The 26364-nt window shown below is 36.0% G+C and overlaps 8 protein-coding genes and 3 non-coding genes across 11 annotated transcripts; 4 read left to right on the top strand and 7 right to left on the bottom strand.

Moving 5' to 3' along the window:
* Positions 1–409: 409 nt before the first annotated feature.
* On the bottom strand, positions 410–2194 carry LOC136412483 (putative leucine-rich repeat-containing protein DDB_G0290503). The gene is made up of 2 exons (XM_066395550.1): positions 1367–2194; positions 410–1201 (listed from the first exon to the last, which is right to left on the bottom strand). The coding sequence occupies exons 1-2, from the start codon at positions 2192–2194 to the stop codon at positions 410–412; spliced, it is 1620 nt and encodes a 539-aa protein (XP_066251647.1).
* Positions 2195–2356: 162 nt separating this feature from the next.
* On the top strand, positions 2357–4681 carry LOC136412482 (primosomal protein N'-like). Its single transcript, XM_066395549.1, has 2 exons — positions 2357–4370; positions 4647–4681. Exons 1-2 carry the CDS (start codon positions 2357–2359, stop codon positions 4679–4681), a joined length of 2049 nt encoding a protein of 682 aa, XP_066251646.1.
* An 18-nt stretch (positions 4682–4699) lies between these two features.
* Positions 4700–5299, bottom strand: LOC136412481 (ubiquinol-cytochrome c reductase iron-sulfur subunit-like). The gene has a single exon (XM_066395548.1). The coding sequence runs from the start codon at positions 5297–5299 to the stop codon at positions 4700–4702; it is 600 nt and encodes a 199-aa protein (XP_066251645.1).
* Positions 5300–5391: 92 nt separating this feature from the next.
* On the bottom strand, positions 5392–8094 carry LOC136412479 (DNA gyrase subunit A-like). The gene has a single exon (XM_066395547.1). It carries the CDS (start codon positions 8092–8094, stop codon positions 5392–5394), a length of 2703 nt encoding a protein of 900 aa, XP_066251644.1.
* Positions 8095–8146: 52 nt separating this feature from the next.
* TRNAV-UAC (transfer RNA valine (anticodon UAC)) lies at positions 8147–8219 on the bottom strand. Its single transcript has one exon. It is a non-coding gene; the product is annotated as a tRNA-Val (tRNA).
* A 3312-nt stretch (positions 8220–11531) lies between these two features.
* LOC136412478 (putative NAD(P)H nitroreductase SH0546) lies at positions 11532–12089 on the top strand. The gene has a single exon (XM_066395546.1). The coding sequence runs from the start codon at positions 11532–11534 to the stop codon at positions 12087–12089; it is 558 nt and encodes a 185-aa protein (XP_066251643.1).
* A 1656-nt stretch (positions 12090–13745) lies between these two features.
* Positions 13746–16211, bottom strand: LOC136412477 (succinate--CoA ligase [ADP-forming] subunit beta). The gene is made up of 4 exons (XM_066395545.1): positions 15999–16211; positions 15782–15923; positions 14943–15101; positions 13746–14875 (listed from the first exon to the last, which is right to left on the bottom strand). The coding sequence occupies exons 1-4, from the start codon at positions 16209–16211 to the stop codon at positions 13746–13748; spliced, it is 1644 nt and encodes a 547-aa protein (XP_066251642.1).
* On the bottom strand, positions 15335–15408 carry TRNAP-UGG (transfer RNA proline (anticodon UGG)). The gene has a single exon. It is a non-coding gene; the product is annotated as a tRNA-Pro (tRNA).
* A 121-nt stretch (positions 16212–16332) lies between the features above and the next one.
* TRNAE-UUC (transfer RNA glutamic acid (anticodon UUC)) lies at positions 16333–16404 on the bottom strand. The gene has a single exon. It is a non-coding gene; the product is annotated as a tRNA-Glu (tRNA).
* Positions 16405–19965: 3561 nt separating this feature from the next.
* On the top strand, positions 19966–22074 carry LOC136412476 (sensor kinase CckA-like). The gene is made up of 2 exons (XM_066395544.1): positions 19966–20934; positions 21691–22074. The coding sequence occupies exons 1-2, from the start codon at positions 19966–19968 to the stop codon at positions 22072–22074; spliced, it is 1353 nt and encodes a 450-aa protein (XP_066251641.1).
* LOC136412475 (probable chromosome-partitioning protein ParB) lies at positions 22071–22922 on the top strand. The gene has a single exon (XM_066395543.1). The coding sequence runs from the start codon at positions 22071–22073 to the stop codon at positions 22920–22922; it is 852 nt and encodes a 283-aa protein (XP_066251640.1).
* Positions 22923–26364: the final 3442 nt, after the last annotated feature.

Below are 26364 nucleotides of genomic sequence, written 5' to 3'. Positions count from 1 at the left end.
AATTGCCAGAACTAACCTAATGCTTAATTACTACACGCAATTTTATTGGAAAATAGATCTGCATAATCTCCTTCATTTTTTGAAGCTTAGAGCTGATAAGCATGCCCAATATGAAATCAGAGTTTATGCAGAAGTTATGCTGGATATAATAAAAAAATGGGTTCCACTGGCCTACAATGCCTTTGTTGAATATTGCCTAGAATCAGCCTGTATTTCAAGAACTGGTCTAGAAATAATTCGCAAATTAATTAAAGGGGAAAACGTTACTAGAGAAGAAAGTAATATTGGTAAAAGAGAATGGGGCGAGCTGATGTCTATACTTGATAAACAATCTTAAAGATAAAGGCATACGTGTCAATCTCCTCTGTCAGTTAACTCTCGTTCACCAGATTGAATCTTGCTTTTTACATCACATTAACTCATCACTTTTATAGAACATCTCATTAAAATCATTTAGAGTTCCAAAATCCTGACCCTTGATAAACAGGTGATCATTAGCAACATGTGCTTCATCAAGAGTAAACAGCTCGTAATGATGATTGTGAGCGGGCCTAACAATTTCATTATATAAAACCATTACTTGTTCGTAGTTATATCCATCGCCAGCATGATATTTACCACGTACAGTATCATAAAAATTCTTTACATCATCATATGTCACTTGCAGCTCCACCTTATACTTTCCCACTTCAAGAGGACTTCCTGTCTTTATTTTTAAGGGATGTTGTGAATTTGCAACACTGTTAGAAGTTTCTGCTTCAATATCAGAATTTTTATCCATATTTTCTATCACACTTGCCATAACAGTTTCTTGTTCATCTTCTGTTGGTTTTGTTTGTTTTTCAGTCTTATTACTGCTACTGTCAGTTTCCATAGTTACTTTTTTTACTTCTATATCTTTTTGAGCTTTCTCATTACTTTGCTTGTGTATTTCATCTCCATGTAATTTTTCCTGCAGAGCTTTTTTCGTATCAGCATAATCATCACGATTGCTTTGCAAAGCTGGTTTATAACTGCTGCTATCATCCGCTTGCATTTGATCTATATAGTTAGATTCTTCTTCCTGTATAGTATTTTTTGCGTTATCCTCACCAACCGTTCCTTTCTCCCCAGACTTGGCTTCACTCTCTACCACAACTTCTTCGTCTACTTGCTCATCATCAATTGTAAATTCAGTACCTATCTGATTGCTATCTTCCTCCTATTCATTAGATAATTTTTCAGATAGCTGGTCACCACTCAAATATGGTTCCTTTGAATATTTAGCATAATTATGGGGATCGGTTCTGTTTTCTGAATAAAACCCACTTTCAAAGTCTGAGTAGGAGCTTTGATTGAGCACAAAAAATAAGTTTTCATAATTAACCAGTATATCACTATCAGGGCTAACAAAATTTAAATATTCATCGCCTTCCCATTCTGGGTGGTGTCTATACTCTGCTATGTAGTATTTACTAGAGTCGAGAGGTATCTTGTCACCTTCTTCCCCATCAAGTTGTAAAACTACTGCTGAATGCCCATTACCTAAATCATTACCTTTTACCACTTTGAATATTTTAATCTCATCCTTTTCTACAAGTTCTTTTAACTCCTCGTTCTTTTCATTTAACTCTTCCTCCCTTTGTCTTTCTGCTTCTCTTTCTCTTGCCAATCTTTCTGCTTCTTCATCAGCTTTCTTCTGCAGTTGTGAGAATACATTTTGTAATATATCTTGTGTGGTTAAGCTATTTGTGTTGCTTAAAAAATTATCTAACACATTTGATGCAATTGGTGACAATTCACCGTGATCATCAAATACTTTTTCCTTTGCTTTATCATAGTGATTTGGGTTATAGATTGCATACAGAGGATAAAAACCATAATCTGCAATTGACGCTCCGTCAGGTGATAGTTCCATTGAGAATCCATAGTAATTAAGTGGAAGATTGGAGGTTAAATATTTACCGTTATCATCCCTAACGTGTAGCTCACTTCTACCATTGTGCTCACTATATTTGTTGTAGTAGATATAAAAATTCTCATGGTTAAGATTGAAGTGATCATCTAGATTATCGAATTGAATTGTACTGCCAAGCTTCTCCCGCAAAAGATCTTTGCTTTCATCTGTAAGCTTTATATGTGCAGAAAAGTAGTATCGATCTATAGGTTCGCCTTTTTCTATTTCAAAGTTCAAAGTAATCTTGTCGTTGACCATTGGTAGCCTCCACAAATTCTATAAATCATTTCATTTATCAATCATACGGTCTGTACTATGAAAAATGTGTTAAACGTTAAGATTTTCTCTGTACCGATTCATCTATATTGCCAAGCTTAATAAAGTTACAAGCTCTTTAAAACAATGTTAAACTCAATCACTATGGCAAAAACAGTTGACGTATTACTACCACTTCCAATTGATCAGTTATTTTCATATGCAATTGAGGAAAATACTGAGATTTTACTTGGAGATTACGTAGTGGTGCCATTTGGCAAAAAACGCTTAATCGGAATAGTTTGGAAATACAGTGATAAAAGTAACCGAGAATTAAAATTTATTGAGCAAAAAATCGATTTACCAAATATTAGACCAAAATTGATTGCATTTGCAGAGTGGGTTGCGCAATACAACTTAATACCTGTTGGTATGCTTGCCAAAGTGATAATGGGGGGAGTGTTAAAAGTAAATCACATAGATAAATTAGTTTGTGCTAAGCAGAAGCAGGAAATAAGTGAAATAAGTTGCCAATTGAGCCCTGAACAGCAGGTAGCTAGTGATAAAATAATCAGCAATTTGAACGAATATTCAGTGACTTTGCTTGACGGTGAGACCGGGTCTGGAAAAACCGAAGTTTATCTCTCTGTGATTGCACAATTGATTAAGAATTACACTGCCGTTCCAAATGCTGCTCAGACTTTACCATCCCAGTGCCCAGAGACACAACTGTACGAACATTATGATTTGGGTCTACCAAGAGGGTGTTATCCGAGTAGCCTGACACTGGGATCCAGTTTTTCATATAACCTCATTACAAATGTTTATTTTAACTTAAAACCAATACCTAATTTACAATCAAAATTCCTGGATTCCAGTGTCAAGCACTGGAATGACACCTTTATACTCAAGGCAAAACCCACTGTAACATTTAGCATACCGTCTTTGCCACGTACTAGTATGACACCAGAATATGTTGAAATGACATCAGGAGAAGGTAATACACAAATTTTAATCCTCCTACCTGAAATTGTTTTAACTTCACAATTGGTAAATCGTGTTCGCGGTCAGATATCAAAAAACTTAGTTGAATGGCACTCAGGGCTCACTCCAAAAACTCGCCGGAATAATTGGCTCAATATAGCAAATGGAAATGCGCAGATAATTATTGGTGCACGGTCAGCGCTTTTTTTGCCTTATAAAAACCTAAAATTGATTATCGTTGATGAAGAGCACGACTCATCTTTTAAACAAGAACAGGGAATTATATATAATGCTCGAGATATGGCGATAATCTTAGCCAAATTTGAAAATATTCCGATTATTTTATCATCAGCTACTCCACTGCTTGAAACGATTCATCATGTTAAAAACGGGAATTACAATCATGTAAAGCTAACTAAACGATTTGGTGGTGCAGAATTGCCACTCATTAAAGTAGTAGATATGAGGAACAACAAGCAATGGATCTCCTCTGAGCTTTTTGAAAGCATCAAACAAACCATAGAGAAAAAACAGCAGGTTATGCTTTTTCTAAACCGCAGAGGGTATGCACAACTGGCAATTTGTAAAAAGTGTGGATATAAAATTTCCTGCTTAAATTGTGCTGTTTGGCTTACATATCACAAGAAAAAAAATGCTCTTTTGTGCCATCATTGCTCTTATCAATTAAAACTTCCAGAGAAATGCTCTAATTGCCAAAGTGAACAGCCATTGTCCCTCTACGGCATAGGAATTGAAAGGTTGCTTGAAGAAATGGTGAAATTAATACCAAACGCAAAAACTGCGATGATAAGCAGCGATCAGAAGTCGGTTAGTAACGTAATTGACTTGATATTGAAAGAAGAGGTGAACATTATAATCGGCACACAAATAATTGCTAAAGGGCACAATTTTCCCAAATTAACTTTGGTTGGAGTAATGAATGCAGATTTGAGTCTCGAAAATTCTGATTTGAGAGCAGCAGAAAAGACGTATCAATTATTGCACCAAGTTGCAGGCAGATCAGGAAGGTTTAATGAAAAAGGAATGGTAATAGTGCAAACCAATAATCCTGAAAGTTCAATAATAAAAGCATTGCTGCATCAAAAAAGAGACTCATTTTATGAAATCGAACTTAAGTCAAGACGCGAAGCCAAAATGCCACCATTTAGCAGATTAATAGCGCTTATAATCTGTGGTAAGAATCAGATTGCAACACAAAAAGCAGCGAATGAAATAGTAAAATCTCTTCCCTGTCATTCAAGTAGCTCAACTATTTGTATCCAGGAAAAAAATGTAGGTGTAGACAAAAAGGAATTTGAAATTCTTGGCCCATCACCAGCAGCGATAAATTTTTTAAATAATAAGTATCGGTATAGGGTATTATTAAAAATACACAATAAGCATAGTCTATCCATACAAAAAAAGCTGAAATATTGGATTAAAAATTGTAACTTGAATTCGAGTATTGCAGTGATAATAGATGTTGATCCTGTGAGTTTTTTTTAATGAGTTTATTTATATTCGTTAAGCCTTCTTGCCAATTACCACAACATTCTCACTGGGAAAAAAATAATCAGGTACAGCCATATTTTTCGGTGCAGGACCCCCAATTACTCGACCTGATGTATCATAATATGAACCGTGGCAAGGACAGAACCAACCATTACCATCTCTTGTAGCGTGGTCAACCGGTACACACCCAAGATGTGTACATATTCCAAGCATAATTAACCATTCGTCTTTTCCTTCGTATACTCTCTGCTCATCTAATTGAGGATCCCTCAAGCTCTTCACATTCACAGCTCTTGCAGCCTCAATTTCTTGCTTTGTGCGTCTACGAATGAATACTGGTTTACCTTGCCACTTTACTTTTACTCCGTGTCCTTCCTGAATTCCAGACAAATTCACCTCCACTGTGGAAGTTGCTAGAACTTCAGCAGAAGGATTCATAGATTTAACCAGTGGCCAAAGTCCGCTTGCAGCTCCTATACCTGCCATAGCGCATGTAGTTAATGTTATAAAATCTCTCCTACTCTTATTTTTAGTAAGATCTTTAACAGGAGGTGTTTTTTTATCCTCTTTGTCTGCCAGTGGTTTTTTATTTTTAGTTAATTTTTTGTCCATTGATCTTTACTTAGCCATAAGTATATATTTTAACTTAAATACTGCGTATTAATCAACAAAAACTTGCGCTTTTTGTTTAACCTATACTACGGTTAAGAAGCGATAGAGTTTTCAACTTCAAAAATACTATCTTCAGTGGAATCAGGATCTTCAATTTTCGCTACTGACACCACTTTTTCTCTACTTTCTGTTTTAAACAGAGTGACTCCTTGAGTGCTGCGTCCTGCAATTCTAATCTCATTGACCGAAATGCGAATTAACTTTCCTTTATCTGTAATAAGCATTATATTATCACCCTGCTCAACTGGAAAACTAGCAACAACATTACCGTTTCTGCTAGTAGTAAGAATATTGGTGATACCAACACCACCCCTGTTAGTTACTCTATACTCATACGCAGAAGTTCTTTTACCAAAGCCATTTTCAGTAATAGTTAATATAAACTCCTCATTCACTGCAAGTTTTAAGAATAATTCGTTATCTATTCCTAAATCATTCAAAGTCTTTTCCAATTTAGAATCAATGGAGTTATTAATTGCAGTCCCCAGTCTTTTTGCAAGTGGAACTTTTAAGTAAAGTTCTTTTGTTTCTGTTGCTACACCTATCCCATTTAATATGGTCATGGATATCACGCTGTCATTCTTTACAAGTTTGATACCTCTTACGCCATCTGAATTGCGACTCTTAAATTGACGCACATCACTTACAACAAATCTGATACTTTTTCCAAGCGTTGTTGAAAGTAAAACATGGTCAATTTCATTACATACCTTAACCGATACTAATTTGTCTCCTTCATCGAGCTTTATTGCTATTTTTCCATTGCTTGGAATATAGTGAAAGTCCGCTAAGGAGTTACGCCTTATGTTTCCATAGGCAGTAGCAAAAACTATGTTTTGATTTTCGTCATTTTCACTTGGCAATGGCATGATATTAGTTATAGTTTCACCATCGCTAAGCGGAAATATGTTAACAAGTGCTCTTCCACGTGCGGTTGGCTCTGCAAGAGGTAACTTATAAACTTTTAATCTATAAACTCGACCAATGTTAGAAAAGAATAAAAAGCTAGTATGGGTATTTCCAACAAATAATTCTGTGATTACATCCTCTTCTTTTAATCCCTGTCCTAGCTTTCCTTTTCCACCACGACGCTGAGTTCTGTAGTGAGAAAGTTTTACACGCTTGATATAACCATTCATAGTTACGGTTATCACCATATCCTCTTGTGGAATTAGATCTTCAGCTTCAATGTCCGTATCTGATTCCTCTATTGAAGTTTTTCGCGGCACAGCAAATCTGTTCTTTATTTCTTGTAGATTGTTTTTTATTTCTTTCATCAACTTCTCTCCTGAGCCAAGAAAAGCGATATATTCTTTTATCAGGTTGATCATTGAACTTAGCTCAGCTTCTAATTTGTCTTTTTCAAGGCCTGTTAAACGCTGCAGTTTCATATCAAGGATAGCCTTAATTTGTAGCTCAGTTAATCTATACACTCCGTCTTTCAAAAAGCTTGCGCTATCTGAAATCAACTCAATAATAGTGTTGATTTCATTCGAAGTTTTCCATTCTTTATTTAAAAGTTTTCTACTTGCTTCCGCAGGATCTTTTGCACCGCGGATGATTTTTATCACTTCATCTATGCTGAGGACCGCAATGTAGAGCCCTATATATATATGAGCTTTTTCCCTCGTTTTTCTTAGACGAAATTCTGTTCTCCTGATTAATACTTCTTTTCTAAAATCAACAAAAGCAGCTATGATTTCTTTTAATGACATCAAAGCAGGCCTGTTGTTGTTGAGGACTAAAGTGTTAACACTAAAACTACTTCTTAGTGGAGTTAGTCCCAATATTTGATTAAGTATAAAACTTGCTTCAGCATTTCTTCTGAGGTCAATTACTACTCTAATACCAGACTTATCGGACTCATCCCTAATTTCTGTTATGCCATCAATTCTTTTTTCTTTTACAAGCTCACCTATCTTCTCAATTAATTTTACTTTATTTACCTGGTAAGGTATTTCATCAATCACTATTGCTTGCCTATCTTGTGGCAGATCTTCTATATGAGTCTTGCCTTGCACAACAATTGATCCACGACCCGTTGCAAATGCTGATCTTATTCCAGACCTTCCAAGAATTGTTCCCCCAGTTGGAAAATCCGGCCCTGGCATCACTTCAAGTAACTCATCCAAAGTAACTTCAGGATTATTTACATATAATATACAAGCATCTATTATTTCTCCAAGATTATGAGAAGGAATATTGGTTGCCATACCAACTGCAACACCACTTGCACCGTTTACCAATAGATTCGGAAACTCTGCAGGCAGCACAACTGGTTCTGTTTCATTTCCATCGTAGTTTGGCCTAAAATTAACTGTATCTTCATCAATATCATTCAGTAAAAAGTGCGACACTTTTTGAAGTCTTGCTTCTGTGTATCGCATTGAAGCTGGTGGATCTCCATCTATCGAACCAAAGTTACCTTGCCCATCAACAAGTGGTAAAAGAAGAGAGAAATCTTGGGCCATTCTAACCAAGGAATCGTAAATAGCTGCATCACCATGTGGGTGATATTTCCCCATTACGTCCCCAACTATACGAGCCGCTTTTTTATATGGCTTACCGGCATCGAATCCAGCTCTTGACATTGCATATAATATGCGCCTATGAACAGGTTTAAATCCATCCCGCACGTCAGGTATAGCCCGGCTTATGATAACGCTCATTGCGTAGGAAAGATAAGAATCTTCCAGCTCTTTTACTATTGAGATTGGTACTATATTATCCTGCATTTTCTATACTTTAATTGAAGTAATTAATAATACTAACATTCAGTTAAGCAAATGGGCAATGACAGACTTGAACTGCCGACCTCCTCGGTGTAAACGAGATGCTCTACCAGCTGAGCTAATTGCCCCTTTAGATCTAATTCTATAGCTCAATATTATTATTGTAAACAAAAATAGCAATAAATTGTATCCGTTCAGCAGAGTGGCAAAATAGGTAGACAAGGTGATCTAAAAAGATAATCATAGAGTAAATGTGAGGTAAGTCCTTACAATAAATGGTGTCATCCAAGTAGCCGACACTGGGATCCAGAAAAAAGAATGGTGTCATTCCAGTGCTTGACACTGGAATCCAGCTTTTTCATAATCATTAAAACGTTGTATTTTTACATAAAACAGCTATTTTTATGCTCGCCAACTTAATAAAATTCCTGGATCCCAGTGTCAAGCACTGGGATCTGATGGGCCAAAATCACAATGTTCGTACAGTTAGTGCGACCCGAAAGTCGTGATTTTGTGATGGTAAAATTCCATCTTCCCTAGACATCGTGGGTAATGTATGTCTCACATTTTAGAGAGTGGCAACCTCTAGGATGCAAGCATGAGATAAAAGCAGGTAACACTAAACCTTATAGTGAATCCCTGCAAACAGAGTTAGATATGGTTACGAGAGGAACCAATGCCTGAATTGTCGTAACGAACGATATGCGAAATAAGGTTGGTTAACGCATAGACCAAAAGGTACGGAGAAAGTGGATAATTAGAACTTGACTGGTCTGATTAAGATGTTTCCCATCTCCCGGCAAAAAGTTGGAACCTAAGTCTAACATGAAACAATTTCATGGAACGGAGTAACATTATAGATGCTCTTATTCTTTAAGCAGGGAGCCACCCGTATGCACCTATAATGAGGGATTGTCTAAGAAGCCAAGGCCTAAAGTAATGTTTAGGATATGCTGACGTGGACACTGTAATTTGGAAGGTAAAGTTGTGAGTAGTGGTTAATATGTTATGAGCCAACATTAAGTGTTAGGTATGAATGAATACGACTTCTCTAGTAATATAGAGAATGCTGTATTTAAGCTATAAAAACAAATTTACCAAGCTTTGAAATGTTAATTACATGGAGAAGTATGTATGACAAACACCAAGTTAGAGAGAAGCCGGATGTGGTGAAAGTCACTAGTCCGGTTTTGAAGTCGAGTGGGGAGAGGTGACTTTCTCCACTTAGATAACTGCATTTGTTGTGCAAATTACCTTTGCAAACAAATGTTCGTACAGCTGTGTGTCACACACTTTGCTTCAATATTTGCACATTAGCCACTCCCTTGAACAGATACGATAAATTAGCTTTAGGTAAGCTATAAGCTTTTATGAAATCTTTGGGTGCGTGCTGTGAAGTTTTATAAATTTTAGTCTTGCTGTCACTTTGTATAAAGGTATTTTTTCACTCACATCTTTCGAAGTTGTAGCCATGTTTAACAACTTTAAGTAGAATATTGTAGCATTTTGAAAATCTGAAAGTTTATCTAAAATAACAGCTAAATTATAAGTATAAAAAATATTGTTTTCATCGAGGGAAATAGCAGTTATCATATACTCTTTACCTTTTACATAATCCTCCTTTTTCATATAGATCAGACCTAAATTTGCTAATAAAGGAGCATAATTTTTATGTATATCATACAATTTTAACATTTCACTCAACGCCAGATCAGGATCATATTGTGAGATTATCGTCAGAAAATTTTTTAATATGTAAGGGTTACTAGGGTGTTCTTTTAACAGTCTTGTGTAAATCTCTACAGCTTTTTTGTATTCTTTATTAGCGTAATAAATATTTCCCAATCCAATTAAAGCATTTTTATGATAAGGAAACTTTGCGATAATCTGATTAAGGAGAGAAATAGCTGCTTCATTATCTCCTGATTCAAAGAAATCTTTTGCTTTTTTTAAAGTAGAGTATATGTCAAAACTCTTGCCAGAATTCTGCGAAATTTTGATATTAAATTTGTCACTTTTTCTCTCAATAACATCAAGATCTTTATATTTTTTATCAGCTTTTATATGCTTGACAACACTATCGAAGGCCTTTTGTATCTCCAAATTTTCACTAGCATAGGTAACAGAAGACCTCCATAAAATCACAACGCAAATTAACATGCAGATAAACATAGGTCCTAGTGTTGTGGCATTGGCTGCAGCGTGTAACCAGTAAACCTTATTTCTTTGAGCTATGCGTAACACATTACAAATTCATAAATGCTAAATTACCTATCTCATACAATAATAAAGATATTATTAATTAGCGGGACGAACATGCTGTGTAGCTTTTCAGAATGCATTTATCTTTTGTCTTCCATATTTCGCTTTATTTCCACAAAAATGCTTCAATTTATCTTAACATTTTGTCAACTACCTTTGTAGATTTAAAAGGGCATTTTTACATATTCCGTATGGCTGCCAGTTGCACCCCTCACATGCGTACTCGAATTTCTCTAAAGACATTTTCTCTCTAATCTTTTCTACCGCTTCACTTCAGGTCAAAGTTTCGCCAATTTTAATTCCTAAAATTTCCATATGCCTTCTATCTAGCTCTAAAACTTTAGCTTGCTCGGTGCATTTACCTTGTTTAGTCTGGTTTGGGCAAGCACTACAAATACTATCAAGATTGCCGACCACTTTGATTTGAGTACTAACCACTTCACTTGCTATCTTCCTATAATTTTCTACAAAACCCTGAGAATACCCATATCCCCGAAACGCGAGAGTGCACATAAAATGATGAGGGCGAAATTTTATCATCTTTTCAAATATTGCAAAGCCGCTACAAGTAGAAAAATTTTTACCAAACCAGGAAGGATAAATGGCAAAACACCCACCATTATTGCTTGTTCCAGACCCAAGTAAACAGCAAGCCAACTAACACCACAAATAAAGATTATAACTGTACCAGCCAGACAACTTAAAGAATTACACACAAATGATTTATACTTAGAGTTCAGTAATTCATTTACTTTGCTCATTACCATAACAGCAGCTAAACAGCCAATTAAATATCCACCTGTTGGTCCGAGAAAAATGTGATAACCACCAGAAAAATTCGCAAGAACAGGCAATCCTGCTGCACCAAGTGATAGATATGTAAGCACAGAATAAAATGCTGTTTTGCAGTTAAATTTAAGCCCAATAAGCATCACTCCTAAAGTTTGCAATGTGATAGGCACAGACTGCAATGGTATGCTTATTTGAGCCATCAAGAATAAAAGTAAAACGCAAGACAATATTTCAGCCAGTGTTGACCTGCTGCTAGATTGTGTTATAAACATACTTTCCCAATAAAAATAACTTATAAATATAATATATGTGTATAAGAGGTTTTGCAATTTAAATTTTGCTCATATTGTGCTACAATGAATTATTTATGCACTATTAAATTAAAAATGATGAGTAAACAAGATCTATTATTGTTGATGAAAGCAAGACACAGCGGACGTTCATACGATCCTACAAGGGCAATATCTCAGGAAGAAATGGATATTTTAATAGAAGCTGTAAGGCTGACTCCTTCATGTTTTGGTGATGAACCTTGGAGATATGTGATATGCAACAAACAAAACAATCAAAGCGCATGGGGAAAATTGCTCAATTGCCTTGATGAATCTAATCAAAAATGGGCAAAAGATGCACAAGTGTTAATCATATCTTTAAGTGCTAAAAACTTCCGCAAACAAGGTAAAGGTGAAAATTTTTGGGCTAATCACGATACTGGTGCAGCAAATTATGCACTTATGCTACAGGCTGCAGCTATGAACTTAATGGCTCATCAAATGGGTGGATTTGATAGAGATAAAATAGTAGAAAGATTCAACATATCCGATGATTTTAATGTAATGTCAGTGATAGCGGTTGGTTACGAAGAAGAGGGCGCTGAAACAAGTAAGAAAAAAAGGAGACCAATAGAAGAAATATTTTTTTGTGATGAGTGGCCAAGGTCCTGAAAATTTTATCAAAATGCACGGCACTGGTAACAACTTCGTTATCATAGACTCACGTTCAACAAACAATTTAGACTGGAACCATAGACAAATTGCTGATCAAAGCAGTTGTGATCAAGTGATAATTATAACAATGTCTAATGCTGCAGACTGCTTTATGCATATCTATAATGCTGATGGTAGCAAAGCTGAAATGTGCGGAAATGCAGCACGTTGCGTTGGATATTTGCTAATGTCAAAAAAAGGTACTGAGTATATCACTATTGAGCTGGTAAACAAACGCATTTTAGAGTGTTTTAAAGTGGGTGATAAATCAATAAAGGTCAATATGGGTAAACCACTGCTTAAATGGCATGAAATTCCTCTTTCTTGTGAATGCGATCCCCTTTATCTACCTATAGAGCTTGAAATGCTGAAAGAGCCAGTTGCAGTAAATATTGGTAATCCTCACATAGTTTTTTTTGTTGATAACGTAAATGAAATACCATTGCAAAGTTTAGGACCAAAGCTGGAAAATCACGAATTATTTCCTCAGAAAATTAATATTAGTATTGCACAAGTTGAAAAGTCTGGAGAAATAGCTTTAAGAGTTTGGGAAAGAGGTACAGGCATTACTGCATCATGCGGTAGTGCAGCTTGTGCAACGCTTGTTGCATCCACACTACGTGGATATCTGGCTACCCAACAGACTTCAGTAAATTTACCAGGAGGAAAGTTATTAATCGAATGGGCAAATAACGTATTCATGACCGGTGATATAGGGTTTTTGTAACCCTAATTCTAGTGATGCATTACTTCCAAAACTTTTTTACCAATCACCGCAGGAGTCTCTGCAATTGTAATTCCAGCGCTTCGCATAACTTCTAGTTTTGCACCAGCACTTCCACCGCTGGAAGAGATGATTGCTCCAGCGTGTCCCATACGTCTTCCTGGAGGTGCCGTTTGGCCTGCTACAAAACCAACGATTGGCTTTTTAGTTTTTTCTGTTTTCACAAAATGTGATACATCTTCTTCTTCGTTTCCACCTATTTCACCAATAACTACAATACCATGAGTATCGTTATCTTTTAAAAAGAGCTCCATACAGTCGACAAATGTTATACCATGAACTGGATCCCCCCCAATTCCGATACACGTGGATTGACCAAGACCAACAGCGGTTGTTTGTGCTACTGCCTCGTAAGTTAAAGTTCCGGAGCGAGACATAATTCCTATGTGTCCACGCTTATGGATATGGCCAGGCATAATTCCTATTTTGCATTCTTCAGGGGTAATAATTCCCGGGCAGTTGGGACCAATCAATCGACTTTTTGAGCCGATAAGCGCACGCTTAACTTTCACCATATCAAGTATAGGAATGCCCTCTGTAATACAAATTATCAATTCTATTTTTGCATCTATTGCTTCAAGTATTGCAGCAGCAGCAAATTTAGCAGGTACATATATAACTGTAGCATTTGCACCGGTTTTTTCTTTGGCTTCTACTACAGTATTAAAAACCGGTAAATTAAGGTGAGTGCTACCACCCTTTCCAGGAGTTACACCGCCAACCATTTTCGTCCCGTAGTCAATAGCTTGCTCTGAATGAAACGTACCTTGTGCACCAGTAAAACCCTGGCATATTAATCTTGTATCTTTATTTACTAAAACGGACATGCTTTATTTTACCTCTTTTACTATCTTTTGCGCAGCATCACCCAGTTCATCTGCAGCAATAATATTTAATCCTGACTCTTCTAAGATTTTTTTTCCTTCCTCAAAATTAGTACCTGATAACCTAACCACTAAAGGAACTTTAATACTCATTTCTTTTGCAGCCGCAACAATTCCACTTGCGATAATATCGCAACGCATTATACCACCAAATATATTAACCAAAATTCCTCTTACGTTGCTATCAGACAATATGATTTTAAATGCTTCAGTTACAGTTTCTTTACTCGCTCCACCACCAACATCCAAAAAGTTAGCAGGCTCTGCTCCGTAGTATTTTATTATATCCATTGTTGCCATAGCAAGACCTGCACCATTTACCATGCAACCAATACTGCCATCCATTTTGATGTAACTGAGCCCATACTTTGAAGCCTCTATCTCTTCTTTCACTTCTTCATCATAATCACGAAGTTCCATAATTTCTGGGTGACGATATAAAGCATTATCATCGAAATTAATTTTCGCATCGAGCGCAATAAAATCTCCAGAATTTGTTTCAACCAGTGGATTAATTTCAATTTGGCTCGCGTCAGTTGCAATAAACGCATCATATATTTTTTTTGCAATGTTCGATATCTTTTCTATTTGTTCTGGACTCAAATGAAAACTGCTGCTTAACTTGCTGCTATCAAAACTTGTAGCAGAATCAATATCAAATTTCACAATTTTTGCAGGAGAATTTTTTGCCACTTCTTCGATGTCCACTCCACCTTCTGAGGAAAATATGAATATTGGCCTACTGAGCTTCGGGTCGATTACCAGGCTTAAATAATACTCTTTCTTAATGCTTGAGCCTTCTTCAACGTACACTTTTCTTACTTGCTGCCCGCTTGGCCCTGTTTGATGAGTAACTAAAGTCACACCAATCATGTCCTTTACAAACTGTTGAGCTTCTTCAGCTGACTTTGCTAGCTTTACGCCACCGGCTTTACCCCTACCACCTGCATGAATTTGAGCTTTAACTACAAACACTTCAGATTTTAATTGACTTACTTGAGTCTTTACTTCTTCCGCGGATGTAGCAACAAAACCTTTTGGCACTGGGACATTAAATTTATGCAAAACTTCTTTCGCTTGATATTCGTGAATATTCATAAAATAACCAATGATAAACTATTAACTTGAGTACAAACTACCAACCATAACGCTGCCTTCTGCACTCTTGTTGGTATCTCTTTTTTTTAGCTTCAGCTTTCTTTTTAGCTCTTTTTTCTGATTTTTTTTCATGATATTGTTTTTTCATTTTCAACCCTCTTCCTTCCTTTTGAATTGTTTTTTTCAATACTGGAAGAGCTCTGTCTACATCACCATAATGGACTGATACTTCTATCAAACTCTATACCTCCTTCGGTAATCATTTCAAAATCTATTTATAAATTAGAAAATTAACATTGTCAATTATTTTATAAACTTGAGCGTTAAAATGTAACATGCCATAATTTACATAGTAAATAATGTCATTCCAGTGTCAGCTACTTGCTTACTGATGGAGATTGCTCTTATGTTACAGCGTTCTTACAATTATACTAACATCGGGGCGGAGAGATTTGAACTCCCGACCCTTTGGTCCCAAACCAAATGCGCTACCAGGCTGCGCTACGCCCCGACTTCTTTATTCAGAGTATCAATAACTCAGGCAAAATGCAAGGTTCATTTGTTTACTTTAGAAAAAATATAATATGAGATTTAATATTATATTAGAATATGTTTTTTATTAGCTCCTCTTTAACAACAGACTGCTTCGTAGAAAGTCTACAGAGTTTTTGTGCGCGCAACACTGAACCAGATTTCTTTATCTTAGCCATATTTAAAAATCTAGCTACACCAATTGGTGAAAGTGAGTGCAGCAACCACAGCGGTATCGACCCTTAAAATTCTTTTTCCTAGACTCAATTTTTGACAAAACTTATCGGCAAGATCAAGTTCATAAGATGAAAAACCACCTTCAGGGCCAACAATAATAGCAACATTTTTCTTACCTTTCAGCACTTTATCAGCTTTACCTGTTTCATCACATAAAACAAAATTTTTACTCTGGGAATCAGGTAACTCACAAAAGTTAATAGGAGGCAAAATCTCTGGTATACTTATCCTACCGGATTGTTCCGCAGCTTCGATTGCCTGTAATTTTGCTCTACTTAGGTTAATATTTTTTACCACTGTACGTTCCGTTGAAATAAATTGAATGCAGGTTACTCCCATTTCAGTTGCCTGTCTTACTATGTTGTTCAAAGCAGCACTTTTTACCATGGCACAATACAGGTATAAATTTTCCTCATATTGCTGTTGTTTAGTGCATTCTTTGGGTGTAACCTCTGTCAATTTACGCAATATATTAACTACTTCTCCTAACCATTCTCCATCTTTTCCATTAAAAAGAGAGAGATTATCATACTTCTTAAGCCGCATTACATTGCAAATATAGTGACTTTGTTGTGGATTAAGTGCTAAACTCACGCCTTGTGATAAAGCTTCTTCAACATAGAGCCTAATTTTTCCCATTCAAAACTTTAATTATATTCTACTTGAGTGACTCTTACGGGATTTGAACCCGTGTTACCACCGTGAAAGGGTGGTGTCCTAACCACTAGACGAAAGAGTCAACTTGAATCTAACTAGGTTATATCGATTACATATATAAAGTCAATTCAATTATTTTGAATCACATAGTTAGAGGGATATATCAGTAATCTTATATCGACAGCCTCCTATTACTCCATGCTCAATACTCACTGAACCTATCTCAGATTTAGGAGCTAATTCTAATTGTTGTTCAACTTTTGTATCGGAATCATAGCCAGAATCGTAGCCAGAATCTCTACGCTCATATTTCTGCCTTATTTCTTCTACACTAAAGCCAGCCTTGGTCTTAATTTTTTGATCATTAGTCTGTTGCTGACTTATCGACTTATTAGCACTTAGCTCATTTAGCTTCACTTGCCAATCATTCACTTTATCTTGCACTAACCCATGGCAAGTTCCAGAATTAGCTTTTATGTCTTTTGCTTTTCTTTCTGCTCTTTTCTTGGACAAATCTACCCTAGCATAAATAGGTTCTGACGATTGTTCTGGCTCTTTCTGTTTTAGGCTAGTAGGCTTTTTTTGTTCTGAAAAATTATCTATAGTTTCATAGATAGGTTCTTCTGATATACTCAAATAACCATTCTCCCCTAATGAGTTACTAACCTTAGCATCATATACCTCAGCGTAAATTGGCTCTTTTGAAGGCAAAGCATCATAATTAGTGCTCTTTGGCTTATACTCAAAAGTTCTAGAAGGTTTTTGAGGTGGTATTACATTGTTGTTCACCTCAGCGTACATAGTTATTGGCTCATATTCAGAGGTTCTAGGAGGTTTTTGTTGTATAGCTTCAACATTCAAATCATCTGTAGAATAATACTCTGCGCCTTTTCCTAGTAAAAAGGAAACTGTGGGGTGAAGAATTATCTCTGCTGGTAAGTTTTTCTCACTATCCAATTTTAGATTTTTTGATTCTGCTAAACTCTCAATAACACGAATTATAACATTCTTTCCATTCTCATCTATTGAGTGGATATCAGCTCCACGATTAATCAGCAATTCCATTATTTTGTGATCTGTAGCACGTCCTAAAGCCTGATTTAAAGCTTGATTATTATTTATATCAAATGATCCTGTATTCTTGAAAGACATAGTTTTTGAAAAGAATTTTCTAAAACTATTTAGTATATCGTAGAGACTTAGAGCAAATTTAACATTTTTTATGTTATTGTTTTTGACAGATTTAATTAAAAAATTATCTATTATGCCCATGATTATACCCCCTATATAAAAGCTCACTATCATGGTACAATTTTAAACTATGATGATTTATTTTCTACTAATAGCAGCTCTCTATAACCACTTAACAAGTGGTGGCATTGACATCATAATTGCATCTGGATTGCTGTCAGTCATTAAACCAAACCTTGTGCCACGATCGTATAACAGATTGAATTCTACATATCTGCCACGTTTTATTAATTGATTTTCTCGTTGTTCTTTTGTCCAAGATTTTTGTATATGTTTACGTATGATGTGCAAATAAATTTCCAAAAAGGCTTCACCTACTGCTTTTGTGAACTCAAAATCGTTTTCCCAGTTGCCAGAACTCAGATTATCATAGAAAATACCACCAATGCCACGTGGCTCTTTTCTGTGTTGTAAGAAAAAATAATTGTCACATTGCTCTTTAAATTTTGGATAATATCCGGTATCAAATCTATCACATGTCATTTTGATTGATTCATGAATATACTTGCAATCTTCTTCATTTCTATATATCGGCGTAAAATCCATTCCTCCACCAAACCATTGTTTTGAAGTATATATCAGCCTTGTGTTCATATGTGCTGCAGGGATAAGGGGCGATTGCATATGAGACACTAAAGATATACCGCTTGCCCAAAACTCTCCGTTACTTTCACTTGCACCAGGAATCTCATTAATGGCTGAATCTGCAAATTTTCCGTGTACTTTTGAAACGTTTACTCCAACTTTTTCAAAAACATTACCAAAAATAATTGTAGATTCACCACCTCCACCACCTGGGCGATCCCACTTTCTCTTTTCGATCTTTGGCTCTGCGGATGATTGTTTTTCAATTAATAAGAAAGATTCTATAATCTTATCTCTTAGTGCACAGAACCATTTAAATGCTTGTGTTTTTTGTTTTTCCATAATATCCTCTTGCTAGCTTATTAACATTGTTATATCTGATATTTAAGGAACTTAATTAGATTTGGATGATAATTATCTATCAAAGACGTTAATAAATCTATAATAATTAAATCAATATAATAGAACATTTTCGTATGTACAACAATGCCAAGTAACAATAATGAATAAAAGATACATAGATAACAAAAAAGAGAACAGGGTTGATTTCATACTAAGAAATTATGGAATGTCAATTGTTGTGATGGCAGTTATTATGCTCTTACCTCCAGTAGCAATATCGATACTCTACTTTTTTGATATATATAGTCAGCATATTAATATAGAGATTAATTTATTAGTTAGCATTCTAACAACTCTCTTTATGATATATAATGTAAAACGCTACAGATACCTACTTAATACTATAGAATTTCAAAATGCAATATTTGCAAATGCACTAAATCATAATACAGAATTTTGCCTTATTTTACATAAAGATGAGGGTGTTATTTATGCTGATGCAAGGTTCTACGAAAGGTTTAAAGATCATATAGATGATGACATTACGTTAGACAAGATTCTTGAAATAGGAGATGTTTCAGAAGCAGACAAAAAAGTACTCTATCATGCACTAAAAAATAACTCTTCTGTACAGGTATGCATTTCCTTAAACAAGAAGAATAGAGTATCTAACTTTCTTTTGCTCTTTGAGCCGATACCAGATAATCCCCAAATTGCTATAAATAGTAATAAGATTTTAAATTTATCATTAGTGCCAATAGCAAGGCCAGATGGGTATTTTGTGTTAAAAGCAACACAGATAAACAAGGAGCAGATATATGAAGAGTTAATAGAAAAACACAGTATAGGAACTTACATTGCAAATGCCAAAGGGGTGATTTTATCTGTAAATAAAAGATTTTTAGACATATTTGAACTGAAAAAACTGGAAAAAGGTAGCTCAATCAGTGATTTTATATCTCAATCTAAATATAACAATACAACAACCGATAATGAAATTTTGTTTTTTACTATAAGTGGTATTCCATTCAAGGCTTATATGAGCACTGCTATATTTTGTGATAAATACAACCATAGCTATATATATGGCTTTATAACACCAACCGAATCAAATATTGTTGATTATCAATTACACCCTTGTTTTGCAAATTCTTCAATTGCTATTGCACAATGTAACATAAACGGCAACTTTGTAAAGAAAAATACGGCACTAATAAAGCTTGCAGGGTCAGATAATAATTCAATCTTTACGTTGATATTGGATAGTTATCATGTGAAAATACGTGAATATTTTTCGAGTAATAGAATAAATAATGCGTCTTTTGATGTACAGCTCAACGGCGGTAATAACATAAAAATATATTTCAATAAGTTTCTTCATAATAAAATGATCTTCATACTTTGTTATTTTATTGACAATACTGAACACAAAAACCTAGAGATAAAGCTTGAGCATTATCAAAAGATGCAAGCTATAGGGCAGTTAGCAGGTGGTATTGCGCATGATTTCAACAATATATTGACTGGGATAATAGGATTTTGCGATTTGCTTTTACTCCAGCATTCAGCTGGTGATCCATCTTTTGGAGATATAATACAGATACAGCAAAATGCAAAGCGTGGATCAAATTTAGTAAGACAATTGCTTGCTTTTTCAAGAAGACAGACCTTGCAGCCAAAAATTATTGATGTAAATAGAACTATAGCTAATCTTTATGAAATGATAAAAAGATTAATAGGTGAAAATATAAAATTTAACATTTATTATGGTAGAGACTTGGGTGCTGTTAGGGCTGATCAAGGACAATTAGAGCAAGTTATACTTAACTTAGCAGTCAATGCTAGTGCTGCTATGGAAAAGGGCGGGGAATTAACTATACGAACCTTTAATCAAAAGATTGACTCATTAAATTCTACATCTCAGGATATGTTTTCTCCAGACAAGGAAACGATCGAACATGGAAATTATGTTGTGATTGAAGTAATTGATACTGGATGTGGAATGACAAGTGATACAATTGGAAAGGTATTTGACCCATTTTTTTCTACCAAAGATATTACCTCTGGTACAGGTCTTGGCCTCTCTACTGTATATGGCATTATTAAACAAACTGAAGGATACATCTATGTTGCTAGCAAAGTAAATCATGGAACTAAATTTAGCATATTTTTGCCCATGGTTTACATATCAGATGAAAATCTGAGAGAGGAAGATAGTGAAGAAATAGAAAGACCGGTAGTAAGTGAAATTAAAGGTAATGGTATAATTTTATTGATTGAAGATGAAGATTCAGTAAGGGAATTCATTGCTAAAGCACTAAAAAGGAAAGGATTTGATGTAATAGAAGCAAGCATAGGCGGCGAGGCGCTAGAAATAATCAGTAAAAAAAGTCAACACATAGATCTTATAATCACTGATGTAATCATGCCAGAGGTGAGCGGCCCAGAAATAGTTAAAGAAGCATTGATCCATAGGCCAAATATCAACGTTATTTTTATTTCTGGGTATGCAGAAGATGCTTTTTTAAAGAGTGATGACATCAATATAGAAGATTTTCACTTTTTGCCAAAACCATTCACTCTGAATGAATTAGGAAACAAGGTTCAAAGTGTGTTACACAAAGCAAAAAAGACAGTCTAATTTTAGTGTGGTTAACAACAAAAAAATTTTCTAATGCAAAAGTTTCTTGCATATATACAATAGAATTATTTTATACATAAGATAAAAGGCGTGAGCAAGATTATTGCAATAGTCAATCAAAAGGGTGAAGTTGGCAAAACCACAACTAGTATAAATTTATCGACAGCCTTTGCTGCTGTGGGAAAAAGCACTTTATTGGTAGATCTTGATCCTCAAGGAAATGCTAGCACCGGGCTCGGGATTTCTTATCGTAGTAGGGAAGAAAAAAATATATACAAAATACTACTAAGCAGCGAAAATAAATTGATAGAATCGGCAATTTTCAATATAAAGGAAATTCCAAATTTATCACTAATTTCGTCAGTAGTTGATTTATCAGCTGCAGAAATTGAATTATCGCAACTTGAGCGAGGAAAATTTGTGCTAAAAAGCGCATTAGAGAAGATACGCGATAATTATGAGTATATAATCATCGATTGCCCTCCATCACTTGGGCTTCTAACCATAAATGCTTTGACTGCTGCTAATTCTATTATTGTCCCTCTTCAGTGTGAATTTTTTGCTTTGGAGGGATTAAGCCATTTAGTTAAAACTGTAGAGCTGATAAAAAGAAATAACCTAAACCCTTTTTTGGCAATAGAAGGGATAGTGTTAACAATGTATGACAGGCGCAACAAACTCAGTGAACAGATTAAAAACGATATTTGCCAGTATTTAAATGATAAAGTATACAAAACTATCATCCCATTGTATGAGACTGTTATTCCACGTAACGTACGGTTATCAGAAGCGCCTTCTCATGGAAAACCCGCTATTGTGTATGATCTTAAGTGTCCTGGTGCACAAGCATATATAAGTTTGGCAAGGGAAATTTTAAAAAAGCACGCGAGCAGTTGTAAGGAGAAGAAACTAGTAAGCGAGGGCGTAGTATGAAGGATGATAGACGCCTCGGCAGAGGTCTTGCCGGCCTCATAGGCGATAATTATGATAATAAAGAAGATCGACAAGAGCATTTGCCTATTTCATTACTGCACCTAAGCAAATTTCAACCGAGGAAACATTTTGACGAGGAGTCATTAAGAGAACTTGCAAATTCGATAAAGAAAAGTGGCATTATACAGCCTATCGTGGTACGCAAAGATTCAAATGATGATGGTTATGAAATAATAGCTGGAGAACGTCGTTGGCGAGCAAGCAAGATTGCAAATCTTGATAGTGCACCGGTTATCATAAAAGATCTGAGCGACAAGGAATGCTTGGAAGTATCCATTATTGAAAACATACAAAGGCAAGATATTAATCCAATAGAGGAAGGTGAAGCTTACAGAAAACTGATAGATGAGTTTTTCTATACACATGAGGAATTAGCTTCAGCTATAGGCAAAAGCCGCAGCCACATAACCAATATGATTCGGATGTTGTTGCTCCCTGATAGGGTGAAAACAATGATCAATGAGAAAAAATTGTCTATGGGTCATGCAAGAGCGTTGATTAATGTTGAAAATGCGGAAAGTATTGCAGAAAAAATAGTTTCTCAGGGCTTAAGCGTTAGACAAACTGAAAAACTGATAAAGGACCTACATCAAAACAACAATCAAAAAGAGCAGAGATATACTAGAAATCAAGATATGACAGTAATAGAAGGCGCTATATCTTCTCAACTTGGTTTAAAGATCAAAATTAATGACAACAATTCTAAGGGTAAAGTTATGATACGGTATGATAATCCAAATGAATTGGATTTGATATTGAAAATTTTGAATAGGAAACTTGAGGCATAGCTAGTAGTTGGCTAGCAAAGCAACAAACCAATATCAACTGTTGGTGTCATGAAAGTAGCTGACACTGGAATCCAGGAATTTTACTAAGTTGGTAAGCATAAAAGTATAACTTCTACGTCATACCGCCGCGGTATCCGCTAACAAGCAGCGGGATGACGATTGTCAGGGTAGCTGTCATCCCAGTGCGTGACACTGGGATCCAGAAGACTTAATTTCAACCAAGTGGCTACATAATAAAGGCTGGATTCCAGTGTCACGCACTGGGATGACACCCTAGTAGAAATCGTTTTTGTAATTGCAACATTCGTGCAATCTTTAGCCATAAATATTTAAAAAATTTACCAAATGAAAAAAAAGGCAAAAGAAACCCCGTGGTGGTTGGCTATTTACCATGTACTAAAATATCGGCGTTTTTTTTATTCTAAAACGCTTGATTAAGAGCGATTTAGCTGCTTTTAACTTGCAACTAACCTACACCGCAAGTGTTTAAGAAATTTACTAAGCAGGAAAAAAGGCAAAGAAACCCCGTAGTAGCTAGCATTCAAATTCTCCCTTGTCAATTTGACGTTTTTTGCTGTCTTAAACGCTTTGTAAGCGCGTTTCGGCTTATATAGGTAAAAACCCAGAATTTTTAAAGACATGCGATGCACGTAGTGCGAAAAATTAAACATGAGACGCCAAATACCCTAAGTTTTTTGTCATTAACCTGCACAGATTGCGAAGATAAATAAATAGCTTCAGTTTTATGATAAGGGAGCTGGCGAGGCTTGTCAAGGAAGTTTTTCGTTTCATTCAATGCGCTGCCAAAAGCTATGCAAAAAGTCCAATGAGTTAACTCCCATATATCCTGAGTAATTCTTGTGCATTAGCTTTGATTAGGATAGGGCATTTTCTATCATTTAATAGGGAACGCAATATTTCAGTTGTACCCTTAACGTCGTTATTGTGTATCTTTACTATAGCGATGGCTTCTTGGCTTGAATAAGGGTATACTGTGCTTGATTCTAAATTATCAATTTTGTCTTTATTTATTTTTTCGCCGTTGGAGTGAAGTAAGCTCATTACTTCTAAATATTGTGCTAACTCACGCAAAACACCAGGAGCATCTTTATCATCTGCCAAATCATTATAAATAGATGCTGTGTCTGTTGGCATTGAATCTGAGATATGATTGGATGCGCGTTCAAAATTTGCTAAATACTCCCAATTTGAATCTATTTCTTCTAGCAGCGGCTTATTATCTTTTTTTAAGAATAATACTTCGTAAAACTTGTCACCTGCAGTTATAGATTGTTTTGTGTTATCAATATTGTGCAATAAGTATAATGTGATGCCAACTAACATTGGCGCGAGTGCAAGCAGAAAGATGTATTTTTTCATGGTAATATTCCAAATAGTTATATATTTATACATTAATGCTTTTGATTTGCAAAAACATATTGACATAGTGATTATATCACATAATAATATTCTTAAAGTTGTTTGAATAGTTGGAGATTAAAATATTTCTAAAGTAGAAATAAAGACAGCAGTATTAAGCTAAATTATTTTTTATCGGATTTATCCGATGTACCCTCAACCTTTTATAGGTTGAAGTCTAAATTTGAGAGTTTGATCCTGGCTCAGAATGAACGCTGGCGGCAGGCCTAACACATGCAAGTCGAACGGAGTTATATTGTAGCTTGCTATGGTATAACTTAGTGGCAGACGGGTGAGTAATGTATAGGAATCTACCTAGTAGTACGGAATAATTGTTGGAAACGGCAACTAATACCGTATACGCCCTACGGGGGAAAAATTTATTGCTATTAGATGAGCCTATATTAGATTAGCTAGTTGGTGGAGTAATAGCCTACCAAGGCAATGATCTATAGCTGATCTGAGAGGATGATCAGCCACACTGGAACTGAGATACGGTCCAGACTCCTACGGGAGGCAGCAGTGGGGAATATTGGACAATGGGCGAAAGCCTGATCCAGCCATGCCGCATGAGTGAAGAAGGCCTTTGGGTTGTAAAGCTCTTTTAGTGAGGAAGATAATGACGGTACTCACAGAAGAAGTCCTGGCTAACTCCGTGCCAGCAGCCGCGGTAATACGGAGAGGGCTAGCGTTATTCGGAATTATTGGGCGTAAAGGGCGCGTAGGCGGATTAGTAAGTTAAAAGTGAAATCCCAAGGCTCAACCTTGGAATTGCTTTTAAAACTGCTAATCTAGAGATTGAAAGAGGATAGAGGAATTCCTAGTGTAGAGGTGAAATTCGTAAATATTAGGAGGAACACCAGTGGCGAAGGCGTCTATCTGGTTCAAATCTGACGCTGAGGCGCGAAGGCGTGGGGAGCAAACAGGATTAGATACCCTGGTAGTCCACGCTGTAAACGATGAATGTTAAATATGGGAAGTTTTACTTTCTGTATTACAGCTAACGCGTTAAACATTCCGCCTGGGGACTACGGTCGCAAGATTAAAACTCAAAGGAATTGACGGGGGCCCGCACAAGCGGTGGAGCATGTGGTTTAATTCGATGCAACGCGAAAAACCTTACCACTCCTTGACATGGAAATTATACCTATTCGAAGGGATAGGGTCGGTTCGGCCGGGTTTCACACAGGTGTTGCATGGCTGTCGTCAGCTCGTGTCGTGAGATGTTGGGTTAAGTCCCGCAACGAGCGCAACCCTCATCCTTAGTTACCATCAGGTAATGCTGGGGACTTTAAGGAAACTGCCAGTGATAAACTGGAGGAAGGTGGGGATGATGTCAAGTCATCATGGCCCTTATGGAGTGGGCTACACACGTGCTACAATGGTGGCTACAATGGGCTGCAAAGTCGCGAGGCTAAGCCAATCCCTTAAAAGCCATCTCAGTTCGGATTGTACTCTGCAACTCGAGTGCATGAAGTTGGAATCGCTAGTAATCGTGGATCAGCACGCCACGGTGAATACGTTCTCGGGTCTTGTACACACTGCCCGTCACGCCATGGGAATTGGTTTCACTCGAAGCTAACGACCTAACCGCAAGGAGGGAGTTATTTAAAGTGGGATCAGTGACTGGGGTGAAGTCGTAACAAGGTAGCAGTAGGGGAATCTGCAGCTGGATTACCTCCTTAGGCTTTGCGCATAACTTACCATTTTTAATGATGGTGTTGTTATGTGCTATACTGCTGTCTTTACTTCTACTTTATTTTAATTTCCCGATAACGGAATTTTATGAGTGATAGACCTCTTTCTCCACATTTACAAATATATAAAGTACAAGTTACTAGTTTTTTCTCTATTATGCATAGATTGACTGGTATCTTGCTATTCCTTTTATTAATGATACTTTCTTGGTATTTCATATTACATGTTTACTTTCCTGAGTTACTTATAGTAAGGTACTTAAATGCATTATTATTCACTCCTGTTGCTAAATTAGCTTATGTCTTATGTTTTATAAGTTTTGTAT

The sequence above is a fragment of the Euwallacea similis genome, chromosome 12, assembly GCF_039881205.1.
Source record: "Euwallacea similis isolate ESF13 chromosome 12, ESF131.1, whole genome shotgun sequence".
Classification (NCBI taxonomy): Eukaryota; Metazoa; Arthropoda; class Insecta; order Coleoptera; family Curculionidae; genus Euwallacea; species Euwallacea similis.
This window is presented reverse-complemented; position numbering and strand designations above follow the sequence as displayed.

What these genes read in the sequence shown, in the direction of transcription:
- LOC136412483 (XM_066395550.1), bottom strand. Translation starts at nt 2,194, where the DNA reads ATGGTCAACGACAAGATTACTTTGAACTTTGAAATAGAAAAAGGCGAA. An exon ending in GCCCTGATAGTGATATACTG is followed by an intron (nt 1,202 to 1,366) that starts GTTAATTATGAA and finishes TCTAATGAATAG; the next exon opens with GAGGAAGATAGCAATCAGAT.
- LOC136412482 (XM_066395549.1), top strand. Translation starts at nt 2,357, where the DNA reads ATGGCAAAAACAGTTGACGTATTACTACCACTTCCAATTGATCAGTTA. An exon ending in AATAGCGCTTATAATCTGTG is followed by an intron (nt 4,371 to 4,646) that starts GTAAGAATCAGA and finishes CGAGTATTGCAG; the next exon opens with TGATAATAGATGTTGATCCT.
- LOC136412481 (XM_066395548.1), bottom strand. Translation starts at nt 5,299, where the DNA reads ATGGACAAAAAATTAACTAAAAATAAAAAACCACTGGCAGACAAAGAG.
- LOC136412479 (XM_066395547.1), bottom strand. Translation starts at nt 8,094, where the DNA reads ATGCAGGATAATATAGTACCAATCTCAATAGTAAAAGAGCTGGAAGAT.
- LOC136412478 (XM_066395546.1), top strand. Translation starts at nt 11,532, where the DNA reads ATGATGAGTAAACAAGATCTATTATTGTTGATGAAAGCAAGACACAGC.
- LOC136412477 (XM_066395545.1), bottom strand. Translation starts at nt 16,211, where the DNA reads ATGCGGCTTAAGAAGTATGATAATCTCTCTCTTTTTAATGGAAAAGAT. An exon ending in AGCTGATAAAGTGCTGAAAG is followed by an intron (nt 15,102 to 15,781) that starts GTAAGAAAAATG and finishes ATGGTGATGTAG; the next exon opens with ACAGAGCTCTTCCAGTATTG. An exon ending in GTGCAGAAGGCAGCGTTATG is followed by an intron (nt 14,876 to 14,942) that starts GTTGGTAGTTTG and finishes ACGAATATCAAG; the next exon opens with CGAAAGAAGTTTTGCATAAA.
- LOC136412476 (XM_066395544.1), top strand. Translation starts at nt 19,966, where the DNA reads ATGCAAGCTATAGGGCAGTTAGCAGGTGGTATTGCGCATGATTTCAAC. An exon ending in CTGATGTAATCATGCCAGAG is followed by an intron (nt 20,935 to 21,690) that starts GTGAGCGGCCCA and finishes GTCCCTCTTCAG; the next exon opens with TGTGAATTTTTTGCTTTGGA.
- LOC136412475 (XM_066395543.1), top strand. Translation starts at nt 22,071, where the DNA reads ATGAAGGATGATAGACGCCTCGGCAGAGGTCTTGCCGGCCTCATAGGC.